Here is a 24434-nt window from a genome sequence, read left to right on the forward strand (position 1 = left end):
ATAATAAAGTGCTAGATAAAATATTATTAATAATTTAATATATATATATTATGTTTAAAGCATATGATCAATTAAATTTTTATCTTGAAGATTAAATTTTATTTTATAAATTATAATAACATTATCTTATATAAAATTATATTAATAATATATAATCAAAAAAATTACAAATATTCATATTTAAGATTAACATTTCATATTATAATTTATAAATTATAATATAAAATTATTTCATATATGATATATAATTATACATATTATATATAAAAATTTAATATATAATTATATATTATATATAAAACTTATATATATATAAAAAAATTTTGTATAATATATAAAATTAATTTTTATACATATATTTTTTTTCCAACCGGTCCTGTCCAGGAAACTAAAGAACCGAAACCAGACCGAGTCCAGCCAGTTTTCATATTATAAGAACCGGTTCCTGACTGGACCGAACCGGACCAATCAACCGGTCTGATTTTCCGATTTAAATTTACACCCCTAGTCTCGCCTAGCTATCTTCATTAATAATCTGATCCATTACATGAGTTATAAGGTATAAATCGGTCTAATCCGACTCGAGAGGTGATGGATCAAAATTTTCTATCTATCATTTTTTCAAACCGGTAGCTATCAGTCTTATTCGATATAATTATTTTATTATTTTGTTTCATTTTTTAAATAAATTATTTAAATTACTAAAATTATATTGTGTGAATTATGTAACTAACACATTAAAAAAATATTTAACTATAATTATATTTATGATGTTGATAGTTACTACTTACTAACTTAGACTTTACTTTTTAGTATACATAATTATTAATAATATCATACATTTTATATATAATTAATGAATATTAAATAATTTCATTGTATATAAATTATTCATGCTTGGTTGCAATTGCCTAATTACTTTAATTAAGGGTAAATAGTAGAGTTGAATGTATAATGATTTAATTATTTACATATAATGACATAAATTATCACATGATTTATGATTTATTATTAATTGATAGAATATATTATTTTATATTTTATATTATCAATAGTAATGAATTAGATAAAAATTATATTATTAACTTATATAATTACTATATAAAAATATTACATTAAATTAATAAAAATATTTTTAAAATATTTCAAATATAAAATCAAATAATCATTTATATATGTTAAAACAAATCATAAAAGATATTAAATTTTATTTAAACAAAATTACAAGTCAGGCTCTGATCAGCTGATTAAGATTATTTTAGATTATTAGAAAATTATGATTGAACTCATATCACAAACTTATCTCTTTCAATTGATATAAAGTAAGAATAACAGATCATTGAACAATAAATAATTAGGAAAAACATCAATCTCATAAATAATATTACTAATTTTTTACGAGGTTTCATAATCAACCTTAATTGAAAATTTAGCTAGACATGCTAGCTTATGAGCTGTCGGGCTTAATAAGTTGATTAAGATTATCTAGATCATGAGAAAATCATGATTGAAATCATATCACAAGTTTTATCTTTGATATAAAATAAAAACAATAAGTCGTTGAACACATAAATAATTAGAAAAAATATTAATCTCATAAATAATATTACTAATTTTCAATGAGATCTCAGCCTCAAGTTTAGTTGAAAATTTAGTTAAAGATATTCATGAAAATAAATTTTAAAATGTGAACATAAATAAATATGAAAATAGTATTTTAAAAAACTAACGAAAAATAAAAATTACATTTCTCAGGACTTAAACAGTGGTATAAAACTAGATCCAAGACATCGGAGCGCGGCTCACACTTTTTTTCTCTTCTATTTCGTCCGTTCCTGACTTCCCGTGCTTCCTTTACAGCCCCTAATTAAAAAACTTTGGAAGCCGCCTTTTCAGGTTTTGTTTTCTGCTAATCTCTCTCTCTCTCTCTCTCTACTTCTCGTTATTTTCACGTTTGTTTGTTCCGTGGTCCATTAATGTGCAGGTGCAGTCCCTTTTCACGCCAGCGTGCATTGTTCCGTGGTAAGTGCTGCGTGTTTTGTTTTTTTTGTATGTCTTTTACCTTTTCTTATTTTTTAGTTTTACGTGGACTTCAAACTTATCTTTTTGCTACTTATTTTTTAGAAAAAAAAATTATTATTTTGAGATTTAAAAAAATTAAATTATTTATTATATTTTGATATATATATCTATCTCTTTTATTTTTCAAATCAGCGAATTAAGCATATCTTATGTACGTTTTAATTAGTCAACACATGCAATTAATTATCATTTAAAGTAATTTCTTAAATGCACAATATTATATAATAGTTTTGTTATTTAAGATCGATCGCTTCATATATACTGTTGTAATACAATTATCATCACTTATATATAATAGGAAATTAGGCTAATTCCCCAATCAAATATCCAGTACTGTCACATGATCATACATATATATATATATATATATATATAATGGAATTGGTGGAGGAGAAAGTGGCACAGATCGATCGACGTTATTTCCCTTAACATTCATGCTAAGATCGATCACATCTTTTATTTACATGATCTATATAATCAAAAAATCATGACTCGTCTAACGCCTTTGGAAATTAAGGACCATGATGGCAAAGCCTAAGATGCATGCAAAGAGGGCTGCAAACCCAACAACTCCAACTGCTACGTCTGAAACGAAGTCATGTTTGTATCCAAAATAACTTTGTCGCAAAAGCTTCCACTGTTAAACCTGTGTCAAGCATGTCCTTTACATCTCCAAACTGGGAAGCAACCAATCCATACATGGTCCAAGCCATTGGACATGCCCAGTAATACCATCTCCACCATATAGCTAGGTATCCGCTGATCGACGTTGTTTAATTACCAAGTACGAAAATGAAAGGAAGATCAGATGACCAAGAAAAACATCAATTCAGTTATTGTTAGATGCATGCATATATGTGTCACTAATTTACATTATATATATACTTACTGGTCCTGGTATAGTGAATCCTGAAAAGAGGTTCCATAGTGCATGAAATGCAATGGAAACTACAGAAGCGATCTTGTGGTTTGGTGTCAACGCTACGCTCTTCATGCCGAAATAGGTGTAGTACATTAATGTGAAGTATGTGAAAAAGATGTACCAAAAGAATTTGGCGGCCGTCCATTCAAATCCAATCATTGAATAGACTATGACAACGTATACCGCAGCTTGTACAAAACCATATGGAAGCTCAATCACAGCCTGCGGGAAGATATGGAAATGGTATCAACGAGCAAAATCTCTTTCATTATTATTGATAAAGTGCATAAACTTTGTCTCCGTGTTTACCTGTGCAAATGCATATGACGAGGCTGAATACATTCCAGCAGCTCTTTCTCTGTAAAAGACTGTGTTCGTTCAACATCCACAACCGGCTGAACAGATGAAGCAGTTTGGAGGCCAAGGAAGGCAATGGCAGCATACATAGAGCCATCACATTAAAGGGATTCTGTTGCTTTTCACTGCAATTAGAAATAGAAAGATCACTACAACAAATATGGGCTTTTCCCACGAATTCTTTTTCCATGATATACCATCGTGGCAAATAGTAGGTTGATGACACAAAAATTATTTGTGGAAAAAAATACAAGCTTTTTGGCACGAGATCATGTTGGCAAGAAAAACTTTGTGGGAAATGATTTTTTGCCACGAAACAAAGGGCTTTTGCGGCGAGTAATAGTCGCCGCAAATAAACCAACCAAAAATATGTTGCTTTCGTGGGTTATTAGTTTTTGCCACAAGGTAATTAGTTTTTTGCGGCGACATTTTCTTGCCGAAAATCATCTTACCAGAATAATATCCTTCTCGTGAGTTATTAGTTTTTTGCGACGAGATTGTTATGTTTTGCGGCGACATTTTTCGCCACAAATAAAGTTTTAAATATGGGTTATTTTTATTTGCGGCGGTGTTATAAGTTATTTCGGCGATACTAATCCGCCGGAAATTCTACTAAAATAAAATCCCCCGCTCGTTTCTTCCTTTCTCCCAAAAAACCCCCCGCGATAGTCTCCTCCCTCTCTCTGTCTCTCTGTCTCTCTCTCGCTCTCCCTGCGACTGTCGAGACTCGAGCCTCTCCTCCCTACTGCGCCAGCGCGAACGGCTCCCCGTGCCGTCGAGCCACCGTGGGTGTTCCCCCTCAGCCCTCCCTCTCGCCGACTCTCTCTCTCTCTCTCTCCCTCTGCCTCTCGGATCCCAACAGATCCGTGCACCTCCGCCGTCTCCAGCCGTGGCCATCACCTCCCTCAGCCGCCCTACGGTTCCGCCAGCTCCACCCCAGCTCCCGCATCTCTCTCCCTCGCACGGTCTCTCTCGCGGGTCTCCACGGCACACGCCCCACGGTTTTCTGATTACAGTGGCCTTCCCCGCCGCCGTGAGCCACCATCTCCGCCTCCAGCCAAGACGCAGGACCACCACGAGCAACCCATGGACGCAGGAGCACCTCCCGGATGCCTCCTTAGCTGTCCAGCCCTTAAGCATGGTAAAAATCCTACCTTTGTGTCTCAAGTGAATTATTTTAGTGTATTTTTGCAGGACAAACTCGTTAATGAGCTATGTTCACTTTTCACATTATATCAATCTATATATGCTTATTCTTGTTTCATGAATCATTAACTTATGTTTACTTCTACGAGTGTTTGTTTAAACATCTTACATCCCTTGTGACTATGTAAATAAATCACATATCGGTTTGGATGTGAACAAAAAGTAGGTGAAAATGAAAAACTCGATCAAATAGCTTCTTATATGACCTCTCATTATTATTATTTTGCTCATCTACTCAATTTGAATATTAATAATACCTCAATTCTAATTTATAGCATTTCTCTTCATCTAAAATTTGTATGCCCCCATGCACCTATATCATTATCTGCAGAACATGATTACGGGTGCTGCACTGGATAGGGGTATTCTTGTTGTATCTGCCCCCGATGGCCCCATGCTGCAGACCAAGGAACATATCCTGCTTGCTTGACATGTGAGCATCCTTCTAATGGTGGCTTGTAAATTTTATCCATCATATTTGTTTAGCTTATGCATTGTTTGGTGCTTTTAGAGTAAACTATATGAGGATTTGTGAATGCATTTGTGCAGGTTGGTGTGCCATCACTTGTGTGTTTTCTAAATAAGGTCGATGCTATTGACGATCCTGAGTTACTGGAGCTTGTGGAAATGGAGCTACGTGGTAGGGTGGCTTTTTGAGAATGTCGTTTAAATATATATATTTCCACACTTAGATTAATTTTGATTCTGCATTACAAGGTACAAATGAAGAGATAGGCAAAAAAGCTATCCTGAAATTAATGGATGCTGTGGATCATGAATACATTACTGACCCTGTACGCCAGCTTGACAAACCTTTTTTGATGCCTATTGAGGATGTATTCTCAATTCAGGTAAAAGCATTCATTCAGCATCAATGGTTAAGCTTTTCATTAGGGAAGAAACTGCATTTGAGTGAGAATGAATTTTATTACTTATTTTCACTATGCTTCTGTGATTTATGCCTTTCTGCATTTGAGGGATAACTTAAAGTTGGCATAGACTGTATGTTTTTATTTGCATTTCACTTAATTTATTGATTTCAGTGGATCCATAGAATAAAAAAGTGAAGAAATAAGGTAGTGTTACTGAAATGTCATCATTTCCGCAATTAAACTTTTTATGAAATGACCATTTCAGACTATAGGCCTTTTATCAATGTTCTTGTTTGATATTCTCTGTGCTTTAAACTTAAGATGGATTCTTTACTCTTTTGCTGCTCATATACTTTTATGGACAAAGATTTTTCTTGAAAATTTCAACATAGTCTAATTTTGCTATATGCAGCAAGCATGCTAGATTAGTGGGCAGCAAGCATGCTATATGCAAGCATGGTCAACTAAAGTAAGTGTAATTTTGCTAGATTAAATTACATGAGCAGCAAGCATGCTATATGTTTTATTAGTGAAATTATGTATATGGAAGTGTGTAGAGGAATTCATGAATTTGGTGCTAAGTAGCCAAGTGTGTTATGTATTGATGGAATGGAGTGGCTTCACTCACTACAACAAATATGGGCTAAGGTATGGCAGACCTTTATGTTTCCATTGTTCTCACTTCTCCTTACCTATAATTTGTTTGATCTTAAGCTATTTTTGCCTCTTTAAGCTAAGTTCTTGTTCTTACAGCTACTTTTCTTGTCTCAAGGCTACGGGCAGCTTCACCACCAACCATCCGAGACATTCTTAGCCCCAAGAGTTTTGGTATAACCTCTATTTCCCTATCTCTTAGATTAATAAGCACACTTGATTAAATGATCTTGTATTTGAATGCTTGGACATAGGCAAGTTGTGTTATATTGGGTTGGAATTGATTTGAGCCATGAATGAAACTTATAAATCTTTATGATTGTGTTTAGGGTTGGTGTATAAATAAAATTCAAGATTTATACATTGAATGTGTTGGTTTCAATGAACCAAGAAAAATAATGTGTAGGTTGGGAATTGTGTGGAGCCATGAATGAAGCTTATTAAAATTTTAAAATTTGTAATTGTGTTGGATTGATGTAGATGTGCAGCAAATATGTTAGTAAGTTTTATAATTGATAAATTGAGTATGTGTATGGGCGGCAAATATGTTAGATTTTACCTAAATGCAATGGTTTATAGATTTGAATTTACATGAGGAACTTGAAGTCCAATAATTGGACAGATTTGATTATGTTGAGTGTGCTATGCATGAACAATGGATTGTGTGATAGAGCTTAGTTTAGGAAAGTTATGCATTTTTTCATTGATTAAATAAATTAAAGGTAGTTTAATTATAAACAAATTTTAATTAAATGTAGTTGTTTGGGTTAGTTATAATCTTTCATTGGTTCGGATATAATAATTATAGCCTCTATTAGACTATTTGTTATGATTATTTTTGGCTCAGTGTTTTTTTTTTATTAGACAATTTTATTTTTTTTCTGAAATCTCTTAGCATTTGTCGCGAATGAAACTCATGGCAAATACTTTTTTTTGTGGGAAGTAATTATTTCCCATGATAAAATTTCTTCATAAATAAGTATTTTTGACAAAATACTTTGTGAAAAATATATATTTCTACCATCTAGTACTATTTGTCACGAAATGTTGTATGTTTTTTCTGCCCTTGATGTTGTGGAGAAAGATATTTTTTTGTCATGAGTTAAATTTTTGGTGAAAAAAGAGCTTTACTTCACCGGTTATATGCCACCAAACTGCCACGGATCAATTTGGTGAGAAAAATCTTTTTGTCACTATGGATATATTTTTTCTGACCATTGTTCCTCTTGACAAAAACTAGTATATGTTGTAGTGGATACATTATATTTAATATAATGTATCAATCAACCACAAAAGTCCCAAGTTAACCCTCCGAGACTGGCTTACATTTTAGAGCCTTGGTCCCAGAACATTGTTCCAAATGTCAAGGCTACGGAAAATGTAAAGAGCATTCTTGCAGCAGTGTATGGTGGGTTCCTCCAGTAGGACCAATGTTGTTTCCATAAGCATGCATGCCATGCATTGTGTGAAAAACGACTGAGAGTATTGACTTGGGAAATAGACGTCCTTTGAAGCAGGAGCAGGCTTGTTCAATTGTTCAATAATTGCCTTGTTTCTCCTAATGCATTTTCAAAACAATATTTCAAGTGAAAAATATCTTATACATGACATGGTCACGATGCATTTTTTCTTTTTCTTTTTTCCTTTTTTTTTTTTTATAAAAAAAAGCAAGATATTTCTAATTGATCAAAGATTCTTGACATCATTTTTACTTAAATACATTAAATAATTCATTTTGCGTATTGTTTCTAATCCCTTTTAACATATTTTATATATATTACAGGAATTCATTAATTTGTAGTAACTGACCATGCATGGATGCGCAATAAATACAATGAATTATCTATTTTACCCATCATTTTTAATAACTTTAATTAATGGCCACCAATGACAGAATTTAAAACTAAATTATGGGAAACTTATAATTTAATGAAAGCTAGAGTTTTAATTAGCGAAAGAAACTAGTATTGTTTTAATTATTTAAATCTATAAAAAATTATAAATAATAACAATTAATTTAAAGTAGTACTTCTAGTTCACCTATTACACTTTTAACTTCATAAAAAAAATTAAAAAAAAAATTATGTATATGTTGTTTAATTTTCATTCAATAACTTATAATAAAGCTCTTTCTGAGCATCCCAATTTATAATTAAGCACCCGGCCCATTTGACAACCATCAATAAATAAAGTCAATTTTTCAGTTTTTCCCATTTGAGAAAAAAAAAAGTCAGGAATTAATTTGAAAGGAAAAACTGAAAAAATGACTTAATTTTATTAATGATCGATGGACGTTGTCAAAGAGTACTAAATGTCATTTATAATAGATTTAATTATCAAATACCTTGCAACATTTGGATCAAATCCAATGAAATGATAGGTCATGAAGACCCAAACTCCAACTTCAACGAACGTTATGGGGATTTTGAGGATCCATAATGAAGGAGCATGTGCCCAGGAAGGGTATATTTGGTCCAATAAAGCATTTTTCACCCTTCAATTTACCATATATTAGTCCAATAAAGCATGCACGATTCTATGACTTCGAAAATATTTGGTCCCTCAAATTAAGGAAAAGCTACTATAATTAATTATCAGCCCCAAGGCCTCCCAGCCGGGCACCAATATGTCATTGCATGCATATTGTTGCTTGATTAGGTTCCCATCCCACATAATTAAGGGCTATAGTAGATTAGAATTAATATGCGTGCTTGGAGTTGGAGAGCCTTATTAGGTACAAAAGATTTGACGTATTATACAGTGTATCAATTCTGATATGATTTTTTTTATTGAAAAGAAAAATAAAAGAAGAAAAATTTTGAGAGAAGAAAAGATCATCTCTCTCACGAAAATTATTTCCGTCTTTAATTCACACAATTTCATTAAACGAATGCCTTACATGTCAGCATCGGTGCTCGATTTGGTATGCGAGCTCGCTTGCAAATGTAAATCGCGTATCGACGCTGACATGTAAGGCATTCATTTGGTGCGCCACATCGCTTGCAAATTGAAGATAGAAATTGCTTGCGAATTAAAGATGTAAATAGTTTTCGTGAGAGAGATAACCTTTTCTTCTCTCAAAATTTTTCTTTTCAATAAAAAAATGTCATGTCAAAATCGGTACGCAGTTTAATGCGCCAAATCGCTTGTACCTAACAAGGCTCTTTGCATAATATCACATGATTTTATATTTAACTATTCTACTCAAACCTTATTTTCATCTTAAATTATTTATTTATTACTCAAAATAATAATAAATTAGTATCAATTTAATAATTTTTTTTCCAATTTTTTTCTATTAATGTCAGAAGCAATAACACATTAAGTTTATTTTGAGGTAATTAGTAATTACTTACGAGAATGTAACGTACTGTATAGTAGTCAACATTTTTTACTGCTTCTATCAACCAAACATTAAAGGAGGGAAAGAAGTAAAAGAAAAGAAAATGAATGGAAAAAGAAGTGTTGAAATCGGGAGAGAGAAATACTTTTTTATTTCATTTGGTCTAGTTACAGTGAAATCTAAATATGACTCACATTAACACTAATTTATTGTAGCTAGAAGTTATTTTTTATTTTTTTGCATTTGCATAATTTAATGTAATGTATTTTTGGACTCTATTATCCAAACACCATATTAGATTTGCATTTGCATAATCTAATGAGATATTCTAAGGCCGTGAAATTACTATTTATTTTTAAAGTTTTAGCATAAATATATTTTAATATTTATTTTATATCTTAATATTCATTCTCACGTGTGGACCAGACTTTTCCTCAATGCGTGAGTCTAACACATAAAATATTTAATTAAATGAGATAAAATATAAAATCATGGTTTGAAGTCAATACATCTACTCTAATATTGTATGAAATCATCGATTGTCCAAAAAATATAATTCCACATAGTACTATGTAAAGAAATATATTGCATGCAAAGTAGACTGATCAAATGTGGAAGGATAAATTATGCATGTATGTTGCATAATTTGTCCTTCCACGTTTGGACCAGACTTTTCCTCGATGCGTGAGTCTAACATATGGAATATTTAATTAAATGAGATAAAATATAAAATTATGGTTTGAAGTCAATACATCTACTCTAATATCATATGAAATCATCAATTGTCCAAAAAATTTAATTCCACATAGTACTATGGAAAGAAATATATTGCATGCAAAGTCTAAATATGATCAAACGTGGAAGGACATATTATGCATGCATGTTGTGTTATATCTACCTTGGAGTTTGGGACCTATATATAATCCTTGGTCTTTCTACTATAACAAGTATTTTTTTTTTTTTTTTTGAAACATACCATAACAAGTACTTAAAAGTAAAGTGGGCAGGCAATGCTTAGAATAGGTTGGCAAGGCCTAGCTATAGATAATATAGGTACCCCGCTGTTTATCTTTGAGTTTTGAAAATTTCTTTTCAACACGTAATTAAAGTAATTTAAGGAAATTGAGTTTGTAATATTAATTCATGAATTACTGAATGTTATTCCCCTTTAATTACAAAAAAAAAAAAAGCAAAAACAAAAAACAGAGGTATATTAATTAACCCATGGTCTATATGCTATAACACTAGGGATGGGAGATGCCGCTTCTTTTGACAGCGTTTTTCACCCTTCAATTTACCATATATTAGTCCAATAAAGCATGCACGATTCTATGACTTCGAAAATATTTGGTCCCTCAAATTAAGGAAAAGCTACTATAATTAATTATCAGCCCCAAGGCCTCTCAGGCGGGCACCAATATGTCATTGCATGCATATTGTTGCTTGATTAGGTTCCCATCCCACATAATTAAGGGCTATAGTAGATTAGAATTAATATGCGTGCTTGGAGTTAGAGAGCCTTATTAGGAACAAGCGATTTGGCGTATTAAACCGTGTATCAATTATGATATGACTTTTTTTATTGAAAAAAAAAATAAAAGAAAAAAATTTTTGAGAGAATAAAAGATTATCTCTCTCACGAAAATTATTTCCGTCTTTAATTCGCACAATTTCATTAAGTATCAATTCTGATATGACTTTTTTTATTGAAAAGAAAAATAAAAGAAGAAAAATTTTGAGAGAATAAAAGATTATCTCTCTCACGAAAATTATTTCCGTCTTTAATTCGTACCATTTCATTAAACGAATTCCTTACATGTCAACATCGGTGCTTGATTTGGTATGCGAGCTTGCTTGCAAATGTAAATTGCATATCGATGCTGACATGTAAGGCATTCATTTGGTGCGCCATATCGCTTGCAAATTGAAGATGGAAATTGCTTGCGAATTAAAGATGTAAATAATTTTTGTGAGAGAGATAACCTTTTCTTCTCTCAAAATTTTTCTTTTCAATAAAAAAATGTCATGTCAGAATCGGTACGCAGTTTGGTGCATCAAATCGCTTGTACCTAGCAAGACTCTTTGCATAATATCACATGATTTTATATTTGACTATTCTATTCAAACCTTATTTCCACATTAAATTATTTATTTATTAGTCAAAATAATAATAATTATTATCAATTTAATAATTTTTTTTCCAATTTTTTTTCTATTAATGTCAGAAGCAATAACACATTAAGTTTATTTTGAGGTAATTAGTAATTACTTATGAGAATGTAACGTACTGTATAGTAGCTTCTGTCAACCAAACATTAAAGGAGGGAAAGAAGTAAAAGAAAAGAAAAGGAATGGAAAAAGAAGTGTTGAAATCGGGAGAGAGAAATACTTTTTTATTTCATTTGGTCTAGTTACAGTGAAATTTAAATATGACTCACATTAGCACTAATTTATTGTAGCTAGAAGTTATTTTTTTATTTTATTTGCATTTGCATAATTCAATATAGTATATTTTTGGACTCTATTATCCAAACACCATATTAGATTTGTATTTGCATAATCCAATGAGATATTCTAAGGTCGTGAAATTACTATTTATTTTTAAAGTTTAAGCATAAATATATTTTAATATTTATTTTATATCTTAATATTCATCATCACATGTGGACCAGACTTTTTCTCGATGCATGAGTATAATACATGAAATATTTAATTAAATGAGATAAAATATAAAATCATGGTTCGAAGTCAATACATCTACTCTAATATCGTATGAAATCATCGATTGTCCAAAAAATTTAAACTCATAGAAAGAAGTAGATCATTTTATAGAAGATTAATTCCACATAGTACTATGGAAAGAAATATATTTAGACTTTGCAAGCACTAGGACGAATTATGCATGTTGTGTTATATCTACCTTGGAGTTTGGGACCTATATATAATAATCCTTGGTCTTTCTACAATAACAAGTATTTTTTTTTTTTTTTTAACATACTATAACAAGTACTTAAAAGTAAAGTGGGCAGGCAGTGCTTAGAATAGGTTGGCAAGGCCTAACTATAGATAATATAGACGTACCCCGCGGTTTACCTTTGAGTTTTGAAAATTTATTTTCAACACGTAATTAAAGTAAATTAAGGAAATTGAATTTGTAATATTAATTCTGCATCCATCTTTGGTCCCTCGAAAATGGAGTTTGGGTTATTTTCGGTAAAAATAATTATCGATGCTTTGTCGTGTTAAATAAATAATTATTAACAGATTAATTTTAGCTGTCAATGGCTTTCTTACTGACATGAACCCAACTCGCAGCCCAGCCCAGCCCAGCGCAGAAAACAAAGCAGAACCATGAGCCCGAAGAGTCTCTCTCTCTCTCTCTCTCTGTAAAACTGATCCATTACGTTAAAGGGCCTGATCCCCCTCAAGGGCATCTCTTTCAACTCCATTTTCACTATAATGAAATGGAGCACTGTAGATTCACACTCGACTTCGCGATCTAGCCTCTGTGCAATCAAATCGATCTGGAGATTGAGGGGTTGAATTTATTGGGGAATTTTTTTACTTAATGATTCCATTTAGGTATGTATCCTGACCTAATAAACTATATGTTGGTGTGAGGCCTGTTCTCTCGCTCGGTTGAAGAAGAAGCTGTCTGCTTTCTTAGTTGAGGCCCTAATTTTGGTTGAATTTCGATTACGTGGTTGTGAGTCAAAGAAATCGGGAATTAAGTAGGACTCTTTTAGGTTGAACTTAAAGTATTTTGTTCTACGTTTGTAATCGGGAATATTGATCGTTTAGCTGTAAATTATAGGGTGTAAATCACGTGTTCCAAAGCCCAACTGGATTGTGTATCATTAGATTGGATGAATCTTGCATTTGGGGTTTCAGATTGGTTGAAAAAATTGTCTTAAGTAGTTAGTTCATCTCCTATTCTCCTTCCCTCCCATATGGAATAATTAGAATGCCTGGGGCAAATTTCGAGACTGATAAAACTCATTTGTGCTTCGAATATAGCTTTTGATTTTTCCTTAAGACTATGCACAGTATTAGGTGGATTTTTTAGTATTTACATTTTTTTCTCCTCAGTGTTGCATTAAAAATGATTAAAGATACAAATGGAGGGGATGAGGAGCTCAACAATCACTCGAATATGGTGCATATAAAGAGTTAGTCCAAGAAATTGGTCCCGATCCATCCCCATGTTCTTTGGTAAAATCAAAGGGGGCAGCCGCCTTAATATTGAACTGTGCTCAATGGAACTATGAAGAGTATTGATGATGTGCAGATGGAAGTTATGGAACTAGATTGGATGTCTCTTTTGGATTTAAAAATGGTGGAAAGGGAAGTAGAAATTCTTAACTAGATAGGTTTCTAGGCATGGGCATGACCAATATGAGCAGAAAAAGGAAACAGAGAGAGCTTTTTCTTTTTCTTTTTTTCTTTTTGGAGGAGAGGGAGAGAGGGTTTTGGTGTGTAGGATCACTTCACTATTGTAATATAATCATCATCGCTTATGACAAAAAAATTATTAAGAACACCGTACTGGCAATAAATATGAAGAAAGTCTGATCACATTACATCCAATGTCCCATGATATATTTATAGTCATTAGCATTAATGCTGAAACATCTTTATAATGCATACATACATATATATATATATATATATATTTATATAATCAGATCACCGATCTATCGCCTTTGGAAATTAAGGACCATGATACCAAAGCCAAAGATGCATGCAAAGAGCACAGCAAACCCAAAAACGCCAACTGCTGCCACTGCAAGGAAATCATGTTTGTATCCAAAATAAGTTCTTGCAAAAGCTTTCACTGTTACACCTGAGTCAAGCATGTCCTCTACATCTCCATACTGGGAAGCAACCAATCCATACATGGTCCAAGCTGGTGGACTTGCCCAATAGTACCATCTCCACCATATAGGTATCCGCTGTTGTTTACCAAGTAAAAGCAAAGGAAAAAGAAAACCACCAAGTTTGTTATTATTAGACGCATGTATCACTTTAGAATATGCACATAAAAAGTTGCTAATACTTACTGGTCGCGGTACAAAGAATCCTGAAAAGAGGTTCCATAGTGCATGAAATGCGATGGAAACTACGGCAGCGATCTGGTGGTTTGGTGTCAATGCTACACTCATCATGCCATAATAGGTGTAGAACATTAATGTAAAGTACATGAAAAATATGTACCAAAAGAATTTGGCGGCAGTCCATTCAAATCCAATCATTGAATAGACTATGACAACGTATACCGCAGCTTGTACAAAACCATATGGAAGCTCAATCACAGCCTGTGGAAAAAATACTCAAATGGTATTAAATATCAACGTGAAAATTAAGTCTCTTTCATTATCAGTACCGATAAAGTGCATAAACTTTGTCTCCGTGTTTACCTGTGCAAATGCATATGACGAGGCTGAATACATTCCGGCAGCTCTTTCTCTGTAAAAGACTGTTCGTTCAACATCCACAACCGGCTGAACAGATGAAGAATTTTGGAGGCCAAGGAAGGCAATGGCAGCAAACATAGAACCCAACGCATTAAAGAGATCTTGTTCCCTCCCACTGCATTTGGAAGTTACAAGATAAATTATAACGCAACAATCAACCACAGGAGTTCAAATTACCCTCCGTCGATATTAACTTACGTTTTAGAGCCAATGTCCCAGCACATTGTCCCAAAGGTCACGGCTATGGCAACTGTAAAGAGCATTCTTGCAGCAGTGTATGGTGGGTTCCGCCAGTAGGACCAGTGTTGTTTCCATAAGCATGCCTTGATTTGTGTGAAAAACGACTGAGAGTATTGACTTGGGAAATAGATGTCCTTGGAACCAGGAGCGGGCTTGCTCAATTGTTCAATAAGTGCCTTGTTTCTCCTAATACATTTGCACAAGTGACAAATATCTTATACACATGGTCAAGAAGGTTTATTTATACTATGATATTGTAAAGTAATAAAACATTAAACCCACCTGTACAACTCTGAGTTCTTGTATACTGTAGCGAAATCAACACCCAAAGCTATTTCCTCTGTTGAAGCTGTAATTTCCAACATCCATGTTGCAGGGTTGTAACCATCTTTAATACCTTTAATTCCTTCGACGCTCTAGATGAAATATACATTCACACACAATACACGTATTAGAGAGTCTACAAGACATCTAGATTTATGTTTGTTTTATATCTTTGATTTCCAATGCATCGCACCTCAAAATACTTGATAAGGTGGCAAGAATGGAGACCCAATGGCCCCACATATATCTCCTGTCCTCCACGTTTCATTAGGAACAGCTGCAACCCCGTGATTTAGTGTGTATCTTACTCAAATTTTGAAGAGAATCTACAAAAATGCTTAAAAGTCTAGGTTTTTAACATTGCTTACCTCATCAAAAGCTTCAAAAATGTCAATGCTTGGTTGATGGATGGTGCAAACTACTGTTCTTCCCGTGTTTACTGTGTTTCTAATTGTCCTCATGACAATGGCTGCAGCTCTTGCATCTAGACCTGAAGTTGGCTCGTCCATGAATATTATGGAGGGGTTTGCAACAAGCTCGACTGCAATGGTGAGCCTTTTCCGCTGCTCTGTTGACAGACCGTTAACTCCAGGCAATCCAACTAATGCGTGCCTCAAAGGGTTCAGCTCCACTAGCTCCATGACTTCTTCAGTGTACATCTGCAGCCACATATTAGAATTTGAAATACAGTTCACTGGCACTTCTATAATTTTCATTCTCCTTAAGTCGTTTCAAGGATCTTTCTAAGAGAGGAAGAGAGGTTGGGTATTAGGGAGCTTCAAAGGTTCAGAAGCCTCTTTATAAATGAAGTTGGCTTCGGCTTTCTACATGGATCTTCTCTTTGAATAACCAAGTCTAGGAAATCTCCTCATCCAATTTTAGTTTTTGCTGCTAGGCTAGATTTGAGTTTTTTGAGATTCGTCTCATCTCTTTTGCAAGAGGTCATGAATGTCACGAGATAATTCGATTGAGAGGGTAATATGAATTTTGTATGATGCTTGGTCTTATCAATGATTGATGGTAAACGATGTGGAGAATGTGAGGGAACCTTCTTCTAAACGATAGGATGGCTTGAACTCTTCTGGATGGAACTTTGCTAAGCTTTGAGATATAGTGGGGGAATATCTCTCTAGACAACTTTGTTTCTTCTAAGATATCAAGGAAAACTAATCTATCCCAAAGTTGAGCGACTCCATCAGGAGCATAAGGGAGTTCAAGCCAGACACATCTCCATCAAGTTAAATATGAACTTGCAATTGCATTAGAAATTGTAGGAGAAGAAACAAGAAAAAGACGGGAACACATTTGTCTTTAAGCTACCTACCTTCCTGGTTTCAGAATCGATGTCAGGGGATAAACGTAGCCATGCTGAGAAGAGCAAGGACTCATAGACAGTAACATAAGGAGAGTGGATGTCATTTTGCTCACAGTATCCAGAAACTCGAGCAAATGTTTCTTGCCTCTTCGGGTACCCTGAAATTGTGATGTTCCCCTCGATATATCCACCTGTTTTCCTACCAGCCAGCACGTCCATCAGAGTTGTTTTACCGGCACCACTAACACCCATCAGAGCTGTGAGAACACCTGGCCTAAAAGCACCACTCAAACCCTTCAGAAGCACCAATCTATCCTCAAGGACATCCTGATCCTTCATTTCCTGCATGTTCAATTGAGAGGATCGATTCTCCAGGTTCTAGACAATCCCATTTTAACGAAGCAAATAGCTTTTGATTCCAAAAAAAAAAAAAATTACATGAGTTACCTGCGGCATGTCAACAGCATATGTAATTTCATCAAAGGTGATTGAATATGGCTCAAATGAAAGAACCATTCCCCTTTTCCTGTTACTGCTGGCCCTCAAAATTTCTTCTGTCCTTACAGCAGAGGACCCAGTAGATGTACTTCCCCTAACTTCTTCTCCACTCCCTGCATGTTGATCAAACTTACTTGGAGTTTGAATGGTACGTTATGAAATATGAGTGATCTAACGTACATATACACGTGACATGTCACCTATATTGATACCATGATTTGAGTTCTTCCTTCTTTGCGCTAATGGTATGCCTTCGCCTTTATGCTCTCCTTGTTCATCGCTTTCTGGTTGTTCTAATTTTACATTTTGTGGCTTCTCGCCAGCTGCACAAAGTCATCCTACATTAATATATTTATTATTCCAGACTTGAGAAGGATTAAAAGCTAGAATAGGAGATCGACACTCACAGTTGAGAAAAGTGAGAGCTAGAATGACACCGATGTTGAAAAGGAATATGAATCCAGTCAGCGCCCCAACGCCTATCCAGTACCAATACGCATGTGGGAAGAACCCTCGGGACTTCAATATCTCAACTCCAAGTGTCTCATTTGAGTTATTTCGAACCTAATTCATTGATGAAGTATAAGAAGATATTAGCAGCTTGCTCTTAAGAGTAATTAGAAAGCTTTTCAGGGTTGAAACTTATAGTTCAGGAAATCACCTGGCTCCAACTCCTCCCCAGAAACTCATTCACCACTATCGCATTTTGCCCATACACCATTGGGGAAAGCCAATAACCCCATATCCACCATTTTTTTATATCCTCTGCAAAAGTAAGGAGAGTAGAAAGCAGCATTTTTTCACTAAAAGAGAACCAAAATCCAGTCATAATAATTCTATTCTCCAGATTTATTTGTGTACTTTTTTTTTTTTGTTAATTTCACACATTAGATTGCTCAATTTTAGTCTTTTCAATTCATTTCATTTCATCTCATTTAATTATTATAATTTTTTTAAATTTTTACAAAATAATATAAACAATTCAATTTTTTAAAATTTTAAAATAAAAATAATATTATAAAATATTTTTTAATAATATTTTTTGTAATTTATAACTTTTATTTTAATTCATTTTATCTGTAAAAATAATCAAAAGATATATAAACTCAAAAATAACCTCTTGACAGGACAACGCCACCCAATGCGAAGAGCAAGAGCAATGCATATGACCCGAACGTATTAGCAACAATCATGTTCCTCGCCATTGCCGCAATAAATCGGAACAGTGCAGAAGACGTCTGGGCTAGAACAACTAGCAGAAGGTATTGCTTAAACAACCTGCGCGCAGTTGTGCGTTTCCAAGTGTCATTTGAAACAAAAGAAAAAGGAAAGACGATAAATATCACGACACGATCCCCTTTTTGTAATTTTCTTTTTTGTTTTTTTTTCAGAAATCCAAAATTGCAAAGAAGGTTGTACCTCAATCATTATTAAAATAAAAAAAATTTATAACCATATTGGAAACTATTAATAAAATCGTTTTTTAAATTTTTGTTTCTTATATAAAAGTTCAGTACGTGATGTATAAGTCTATTGAAAAAAGATATATTTTATTATTTATTTTATATCGAATAGAGTATACATAGAATCAAAATTTAAAATTAAAATATTTATTCTAATAAAAAAATATAAATTTTATTATTTATTTTATATCTTAATAAAATATAATATTATTTTCAAGATAAATATAGATCTTTCCAATCTAGTGACAATATAAAACTATCTAAATTTTAAAAAAAAATAGTTAAAAAAAATCTTTATTATATTTTTCATTCAATGACTTAAAAGCCGTTTTCGTGCAATATCCCAAGCATCCCATTCGATAACCATCAACAAAAGCCATTTTTTTGTTTTTTAATTATTAGATTTTCTTTAATGAAAGTGACTTTAATACCTTGCAACATTTGGGTCAAATCCAATGACATAATAGGTCATGAAGACCCAAACTCCAACTTCCACGAATGTTACAGGAATTTTGAGGATCCATAATGGAAGAGCGTACGCCCAAGAAGGGTAGAAGAGGAGGTCCCTTTGCTTGTAGAAAACAGGAATCTTAGCAATGGTCAAAGAAATCTCTGCCAATCCATTAAACAAATTCATAGTCACAGCGAAGAACAAAGCACCCAAGAAAATTCCTCCATCCTCTACTGAACGACGATGCATCCTGGTCCGTAGGAAAACTGTCATTGCTACAACTGCCACTAATGAAAGCTAAAAAGCAGAGACAATAGTATCAATTAATAATATAAAAAAATATCACATCAAAGACAATAAAAAAGAGAACTAAAAATAAGAGAAATAGACCAACTTGAGTGAGCTTGAACAAGTAGACAAATGAATTCCTCTTCATAAGCAAGTATTCTCTTGAGAAGCATGCTTTCAAAAGCTCCTTCTTGCTGAGACCATATTTCCTGGTTGTCAAAGCAGCTCTATGGTTTTTTGTCTTGTCGTATGGAGTTGCAAGTTCGTCTCCTAGTCTCCTTCCCACATGGAATGATTGGAATGCCTCTGCAAATTCTCTGACCGTTAAAAACCTGTAAGGTTCATCTCTGCGTGCCCAGTACTGCTCTTGATCTTTCCTTGAGGTCACCTGTATCCAATCCGTTATAGACATGAGACTCCACATTAAAACATCAACTTTAGATTGTCAAAAAAACTCCACATATGGAGAACACAGAAAAACGCCTACGCTTACTTCTTGAAGGAAGTCAGCCACTCCTTTCCTTTCGGGACACTTAAAGCCCATGTATTCAAAAAATTCAAGAACGTGTTCACGAGGCCCCTGGTACACGATTTGCCCGTCGGAGAGGAGAATAATGTCGTCAAAAAGATCATAAGTTTCAGGTGCTGGCTGGAGGAGGGAGATGACTGCCGTTCCATCAAGAATGTGAACGTATCGCTTGATCGAATTCACAATTTGAAAAGTTGTAGAACTATCCAAACCAGTTGAAATCTCATCCATCAATAGTGCCTTTGCTGGTCCGACCAGCATCTCCCCTGGATTTCATTTTTGAAGATTCTTATACGCCTGAGACAGATAAATACAACAAAATACTATTTTTTACGCTTTTTAGTTGGTTTACCTGTCGTAACACGCTTCTTTTGTCCGCCTGAAATACCCCTCAGCATCTCATCCCCAACCATGGTATCCGCACACACTTCCAATCCCAAAACCTATACATTCAAGAGTGAAGCAAGGTAAAGATCTAGACTGAAGAATATTAACTGGATGTTCCTAAAAATCATTTTAATTCGCAAGTGCAGAACTAAATGGCAAATTGCCGATATGACCTTTAATATATAATCTGTCACCACGCTTGTGTCCTGACCTTCAGTTGCCTCGGCCTGAAGATTCAGATCGTCAATAATCAGATGAAAACATTGTCTATCAACGTAAGATCCATTTCTAATAAGAGCAATATTATATGCAGTAGTGGAATGTGCAAGCGTCATGCAGTCGCTTTAAAAAAAAGTAGAGTCTACTATTAAAAAATTATTATTATTATTATTTTTATATAGGTCTTGTATATATTCACTTTTTTCAAAGTGATTGTGTGGCGTTTGAGTATTCATGACTACAACTATCATTTATCTTCTGATAAAAGTGCATGCAAATAAAATACTTTTCCGTACAACCTAACATTTAAGACAAATGACCGTGTGTAATTTTCACGCACTCTCTTTTAAAAAAATTAATAGATCTAAGATCCACATAAAAAAATTAATTTTTTAATAATTATGGCAGTTTTGTCAGATTTATTAAACAATTCTTTCTAAAAAGTTAGAGAGGGGCGGGTGTCATTATGGTATGATAATTTCATGGGTTATGGTCCTCTTTGTGATGAAATTATGGTTAGAGAAGAGAGAAGACAACCATCATTCGGGAATTTGTTGTTAATAATGTTTGGGATGTGTATAGACTCCAAATGTTATTGGGTATAGAAAGAGTCTTTGAGGTGATGGAAAAAGTGGGAAATCTGATAGAGGAAAAAGACATTTTAGTATGAAAAGCTAAAAAAAATTGGTGTTTTTCATCCAAATTTGCATGGGAATGTATCAGAATTAGAATGCCGAAATTTTCTTGGGCCAATTAGTGGATATGGAATAAATGGTTACCAAAGAAAATATCAATTTGTATGTGAACGCGACTTTTAATTGCTTGAGTGTGGATGATCAAGTACAGAAATTGGGGATCCCGATTGTGACGCGCTGTGATTGATGTGTAGAGGGTAAGGAAGAGGATTTCGATCATATCTTGTGTATGGGAGATTTTGCACATGAAGTATGGAGAAAGTGTTCAGCTAAACTCAAGATGCCATTTGGAGAAAACCAAACCTAGAGGGAGTGGACTCAGCTATGGTTTAATAGAGCAAGAATGAGTTCTCAAAGTGGCTTGTTGTTGGGTCTAATTCCTAGCTTAGTGGTTTGGAGATTGTGAACCGATGTGTAGCAAGGATGGATGGGAAATATGAAAATATTATGGAAGTCTGGACTTCGATTAAACATTGGGTGAGAGTCATTGCAAAAGGTTTTGAAGGAAGGAATATGGAGAATGGTGACTTGTGGGTATTGTAGAATTTGGGGATTTGAATTTCTTTGAACAATTGTAGCTGTTTGCAGGTTGTTTGGTGGTTAAGGCCATCCTTAGGTAGATTGAACTTAAATTTATATGGTAGTTGTCTTGGTAATCCTTTTATGGGAGGAGGTGGGGAGATTTTGCGTGATCATGAAGGGAAGTTAATTTTGTATTTTCAAAATTTTTTGGATTGGTTAGTAACAATGAAGCTAAGTTATGTGTTGTAGTGGAAGGAATAAAATATTGTCGGTAGTTGTGATTTTTTTGCATTGATATAGAATGTGATTCTTTAATTGTGGTTTCTTGGTTGGTGGGTAAATATTGTATAATTTGGTATCTTTGAGATTTTTAGAATATTTTATTATCTCTTTTGGAGAGCTTTGATTTTTCTATATCTCATTTGTATAGAGAAGGTAACAAGGCAGCGGATGAGCTTGCTAGAAGTGGTGCCATGGGTGAGGAGTATTTCGTTTTTGAGTTTGCTCAATTACCACGTTCTGTTAGGGGACTGTACAGGTTGGATAGAATGGGAACAACTTATGTTCAGCATAGGAAGTTATGTTGATGTTTTGGCTTGCTGAGTAGGTAGGTAGTATGGTTGGAAATTATTTAGTTGATTTATTGAGTTGGGTTTTTGTAATCATGGTTTTTCTCTGTCATAAATAAAGTTTTTATAAATAAAGTTTTTAATAAAGTGCCGGAAGTGCTGCCCTTCTTTTGGCCAAAATATAAATATATATATATATATATATATATGTATAATCATTTTGTATTTGTAGCATTCTCTTAACATATACAATTCGGCAAACTGATTTCACCACTTTGTGTGGTTCTCCCTTGACAGAAAAGGGTAGGCCGGAACAATTGCTCTTAATGTTTTTTTTTTGTATATTTTTAGTGTTATGAAAATGTGTTTATCGGATTTCCTACCCTTTATTCATGTATTACTTTATATGATAAATATAATATATCAGTTAGCTTAATATATATAAAGTTGTTAATAACAGCTTCTGCCTGACCTTCATGTAGACATCGATATCAGGCTCAGGCATTATATTAGCCTCTTTTTCTCTTCTAGACAACTCTGCCAGCATTTCTACACATTCCCAACATGATAATCAGTAATGATATATGAACGATTAATCATCAGACAACATATTTAAACTTATATTCGAATTAGGAAAAGACAAAATTTAAATCCCTCGATTAATTGACTAACCATAGCGCGATCCAACCCCTTGACACCTTGCGGAAAAGGCCAAGGTTTCCCTCACAGTCATTTCTCCAATATGGACATCATGTTGACTTATATAAGCAGCAGTCCTCTGGGGTACAAATTCCTTCATGCCATGGCCATTATAAGTCACCCTCCCCGAAAACTGGACACGAAATTCAGATATATATATATATATATATATATATATATATATTCAAATAAGATCAGATCGATGATGACACCAATGATCGAGCTTAGAAAGAGCCTACCGTTTAAAATCTGAAAAGGAATTCGAGATAAATTTTCACCTTTAGATCCGTATCGAGCTTTCCGGCCAATGCCAACAGAAGTGTGGTCTTCCCAGAACTTGGAGGACCCAATAGTAATGTCATTCTTCAAAATTCATATAAACAATATGAGAAAATGGGTGCCCAGAATTTTTTAAAATTACAACGAATTAATCATGCTATATATGGTTTTAATTACCTGCTAGGCCTGATGATTCCACTGACATCTTTAAGGATAGTGAAACGTTTCTTTCTATTTGAAAGAATGCGGAGATAAGTCAAGAACCCCTAATTTATAAACAGTTAAACGGACGGACAAGGTAAGTGTACGAAAGAAAAAAAAAAGTGAAAAATATGGTGATCATGAGAGGATCAATTCGCTGTATTAATCTGCAAATTAAAGGTTACTACCTCTACGATATTGACATGGAAGTTGAAGAAACTCGGTAATGCTCTGCTTCCTACGTAAGCTTCTGCTTCTACATTTAGATTCTCAAATCGTACTTCAATTGTTGGAAGCTGAATTCCAACCCTGAGAAATTTCACATAAATAACGTACAATACGCGTCGTCGTCACATGATCAGTACCATTAATAAAACAAGTATCTTATAAGCAACCTGCAAAAGGGTGGTCCCTCGATCGGAAAGGTTAAACTCAAAGCATGCATGCATAAAATTGGCATATTATATAGTCAGAGGTGATCAAATCTTACCGATCTAACCGACCCCTGAGCTTCAGCAAGAACTTCTCATTATCGTCTTCAATTTTTAGCAACCTCTCAATCAACTTCTTCCTTTCTTGCTGTCCAAGATTATGTATATCGATTTCAGAGGCCTCACCTCTCGATGTAGTTAGTATGCCCTTCCTTAAACGATCGTACGTAGGAAGTTTTTCGAGTGCAGCCCATTTGAGAGCTTCTTCATCTTCTTCATCTCTTGAAGACCTCGAGAAAACTTCCACCGCATTATTCCTCCATATAGGTGAATTACTTGCACGCAAACTTCTCGCCTTGAAGACTTCAGTACCACTTTCCATTATACCACCACAAAGCTTGAAGCTGCAGTACT

General features: G+C 33.9%; 1 protein-coding gene, 1 long non-coding RNA gene and 1 pseudogene across 2 annotated transcripts; 1 reads left to right on the forward strand and 2 right to left on the reverse strand.

The window, feature by feature from the left end:
• Positions 1-2578: 2578 nt before the first annotated feature.
• On the reverse strand, positions 2579-9063 carry LOC109017415 (annotated as a pseudogene).
• Positions 9064-12880: 3817 nt separating this feature from the next.
• LOC108996325 lies at positions 12881-13962 on the forward strand. Its single transcript, XR_001996995.2, has 2 exons — positions 12881-13018; positions 13526-13962. It is a non-coding gene; the product is annotated as an uncharacterized LOC108996325 (long non-coding RNA).
• A 47-nt stretch (positions 13963-14009) lies between these two features.
• On the reverse strand, positions 14010-24434 carry LOC108996321 (pleiotropic drug resistance protein 1-like). The gene is made up of 24 exons (XM_035691887.1): positions 24080-24434; positions 23778-23898; positions 23566-23654; positions 23388-23472; positions 23083-23242; positions 22883-22959; positions 20579-20632; positions 20371-20461; positions 19983-20284; positions 19596-19877; positions 19182-19498; positions 18405-18565; positions 17949-18052; positions 17695-17851; positions 17488-17610; positions 17237-17400; positions 16799-17131; positions 15843-16133; positions 15668-15751; positions 15433-15566; positions 15109-15336; positions 14854-15025; positions 14497-14751; positions 14010-14388 (listed from the first exon to the last, which is right to left on the reverse strand). The coding sequence occupies exons 1-24, from the start codon at positions 24400-24402 to the stop codon at positions 14131-14133; spliced, it is 4365 nt and encodes a 1454-aa protein (XP_035547780.1). The 5' UTR covers positions 24403-24434; the 3' UTR covers positions 14010-14130.

The sequence above is a fragment of the Juglans regia genome, chromosome 7, assembly GCF_001411555.2.
Source record: "Juglans regia cultivar Chandler chromosome 7, Walnut 2.0, whole genome shotgun sequence".
Lineage (NCBI taxonomy): Eukaryota > Viridiplantae > Streptophyta > Magnoliopsida > Fagales > Juglandaceae > Juglans > Juglans regia.

Coding starts and splice junctions, on each gene's coding strand:
- LOC108996321 (XM_035691887.1), bottom strand. CDS start 24,402: ATGGAAAGTGGTACTGAAGTCTTCAAGGCGAGAAGTTTGCGTGCAAGT. Junction 20,462..20,578: donor TGACAGATTATATATTAAAG/GTCATATCGGCA, acceptor TTGAATGTATAG/GTTTTGGGATTGGAAGTGTG. Junction 17,132..17,236: donor ATGCTGTTGACATGCCGCAG/GTAACTCATGTA, acceptor TTGAACATGCAG/GAAATGAAGGATCAGGATGT.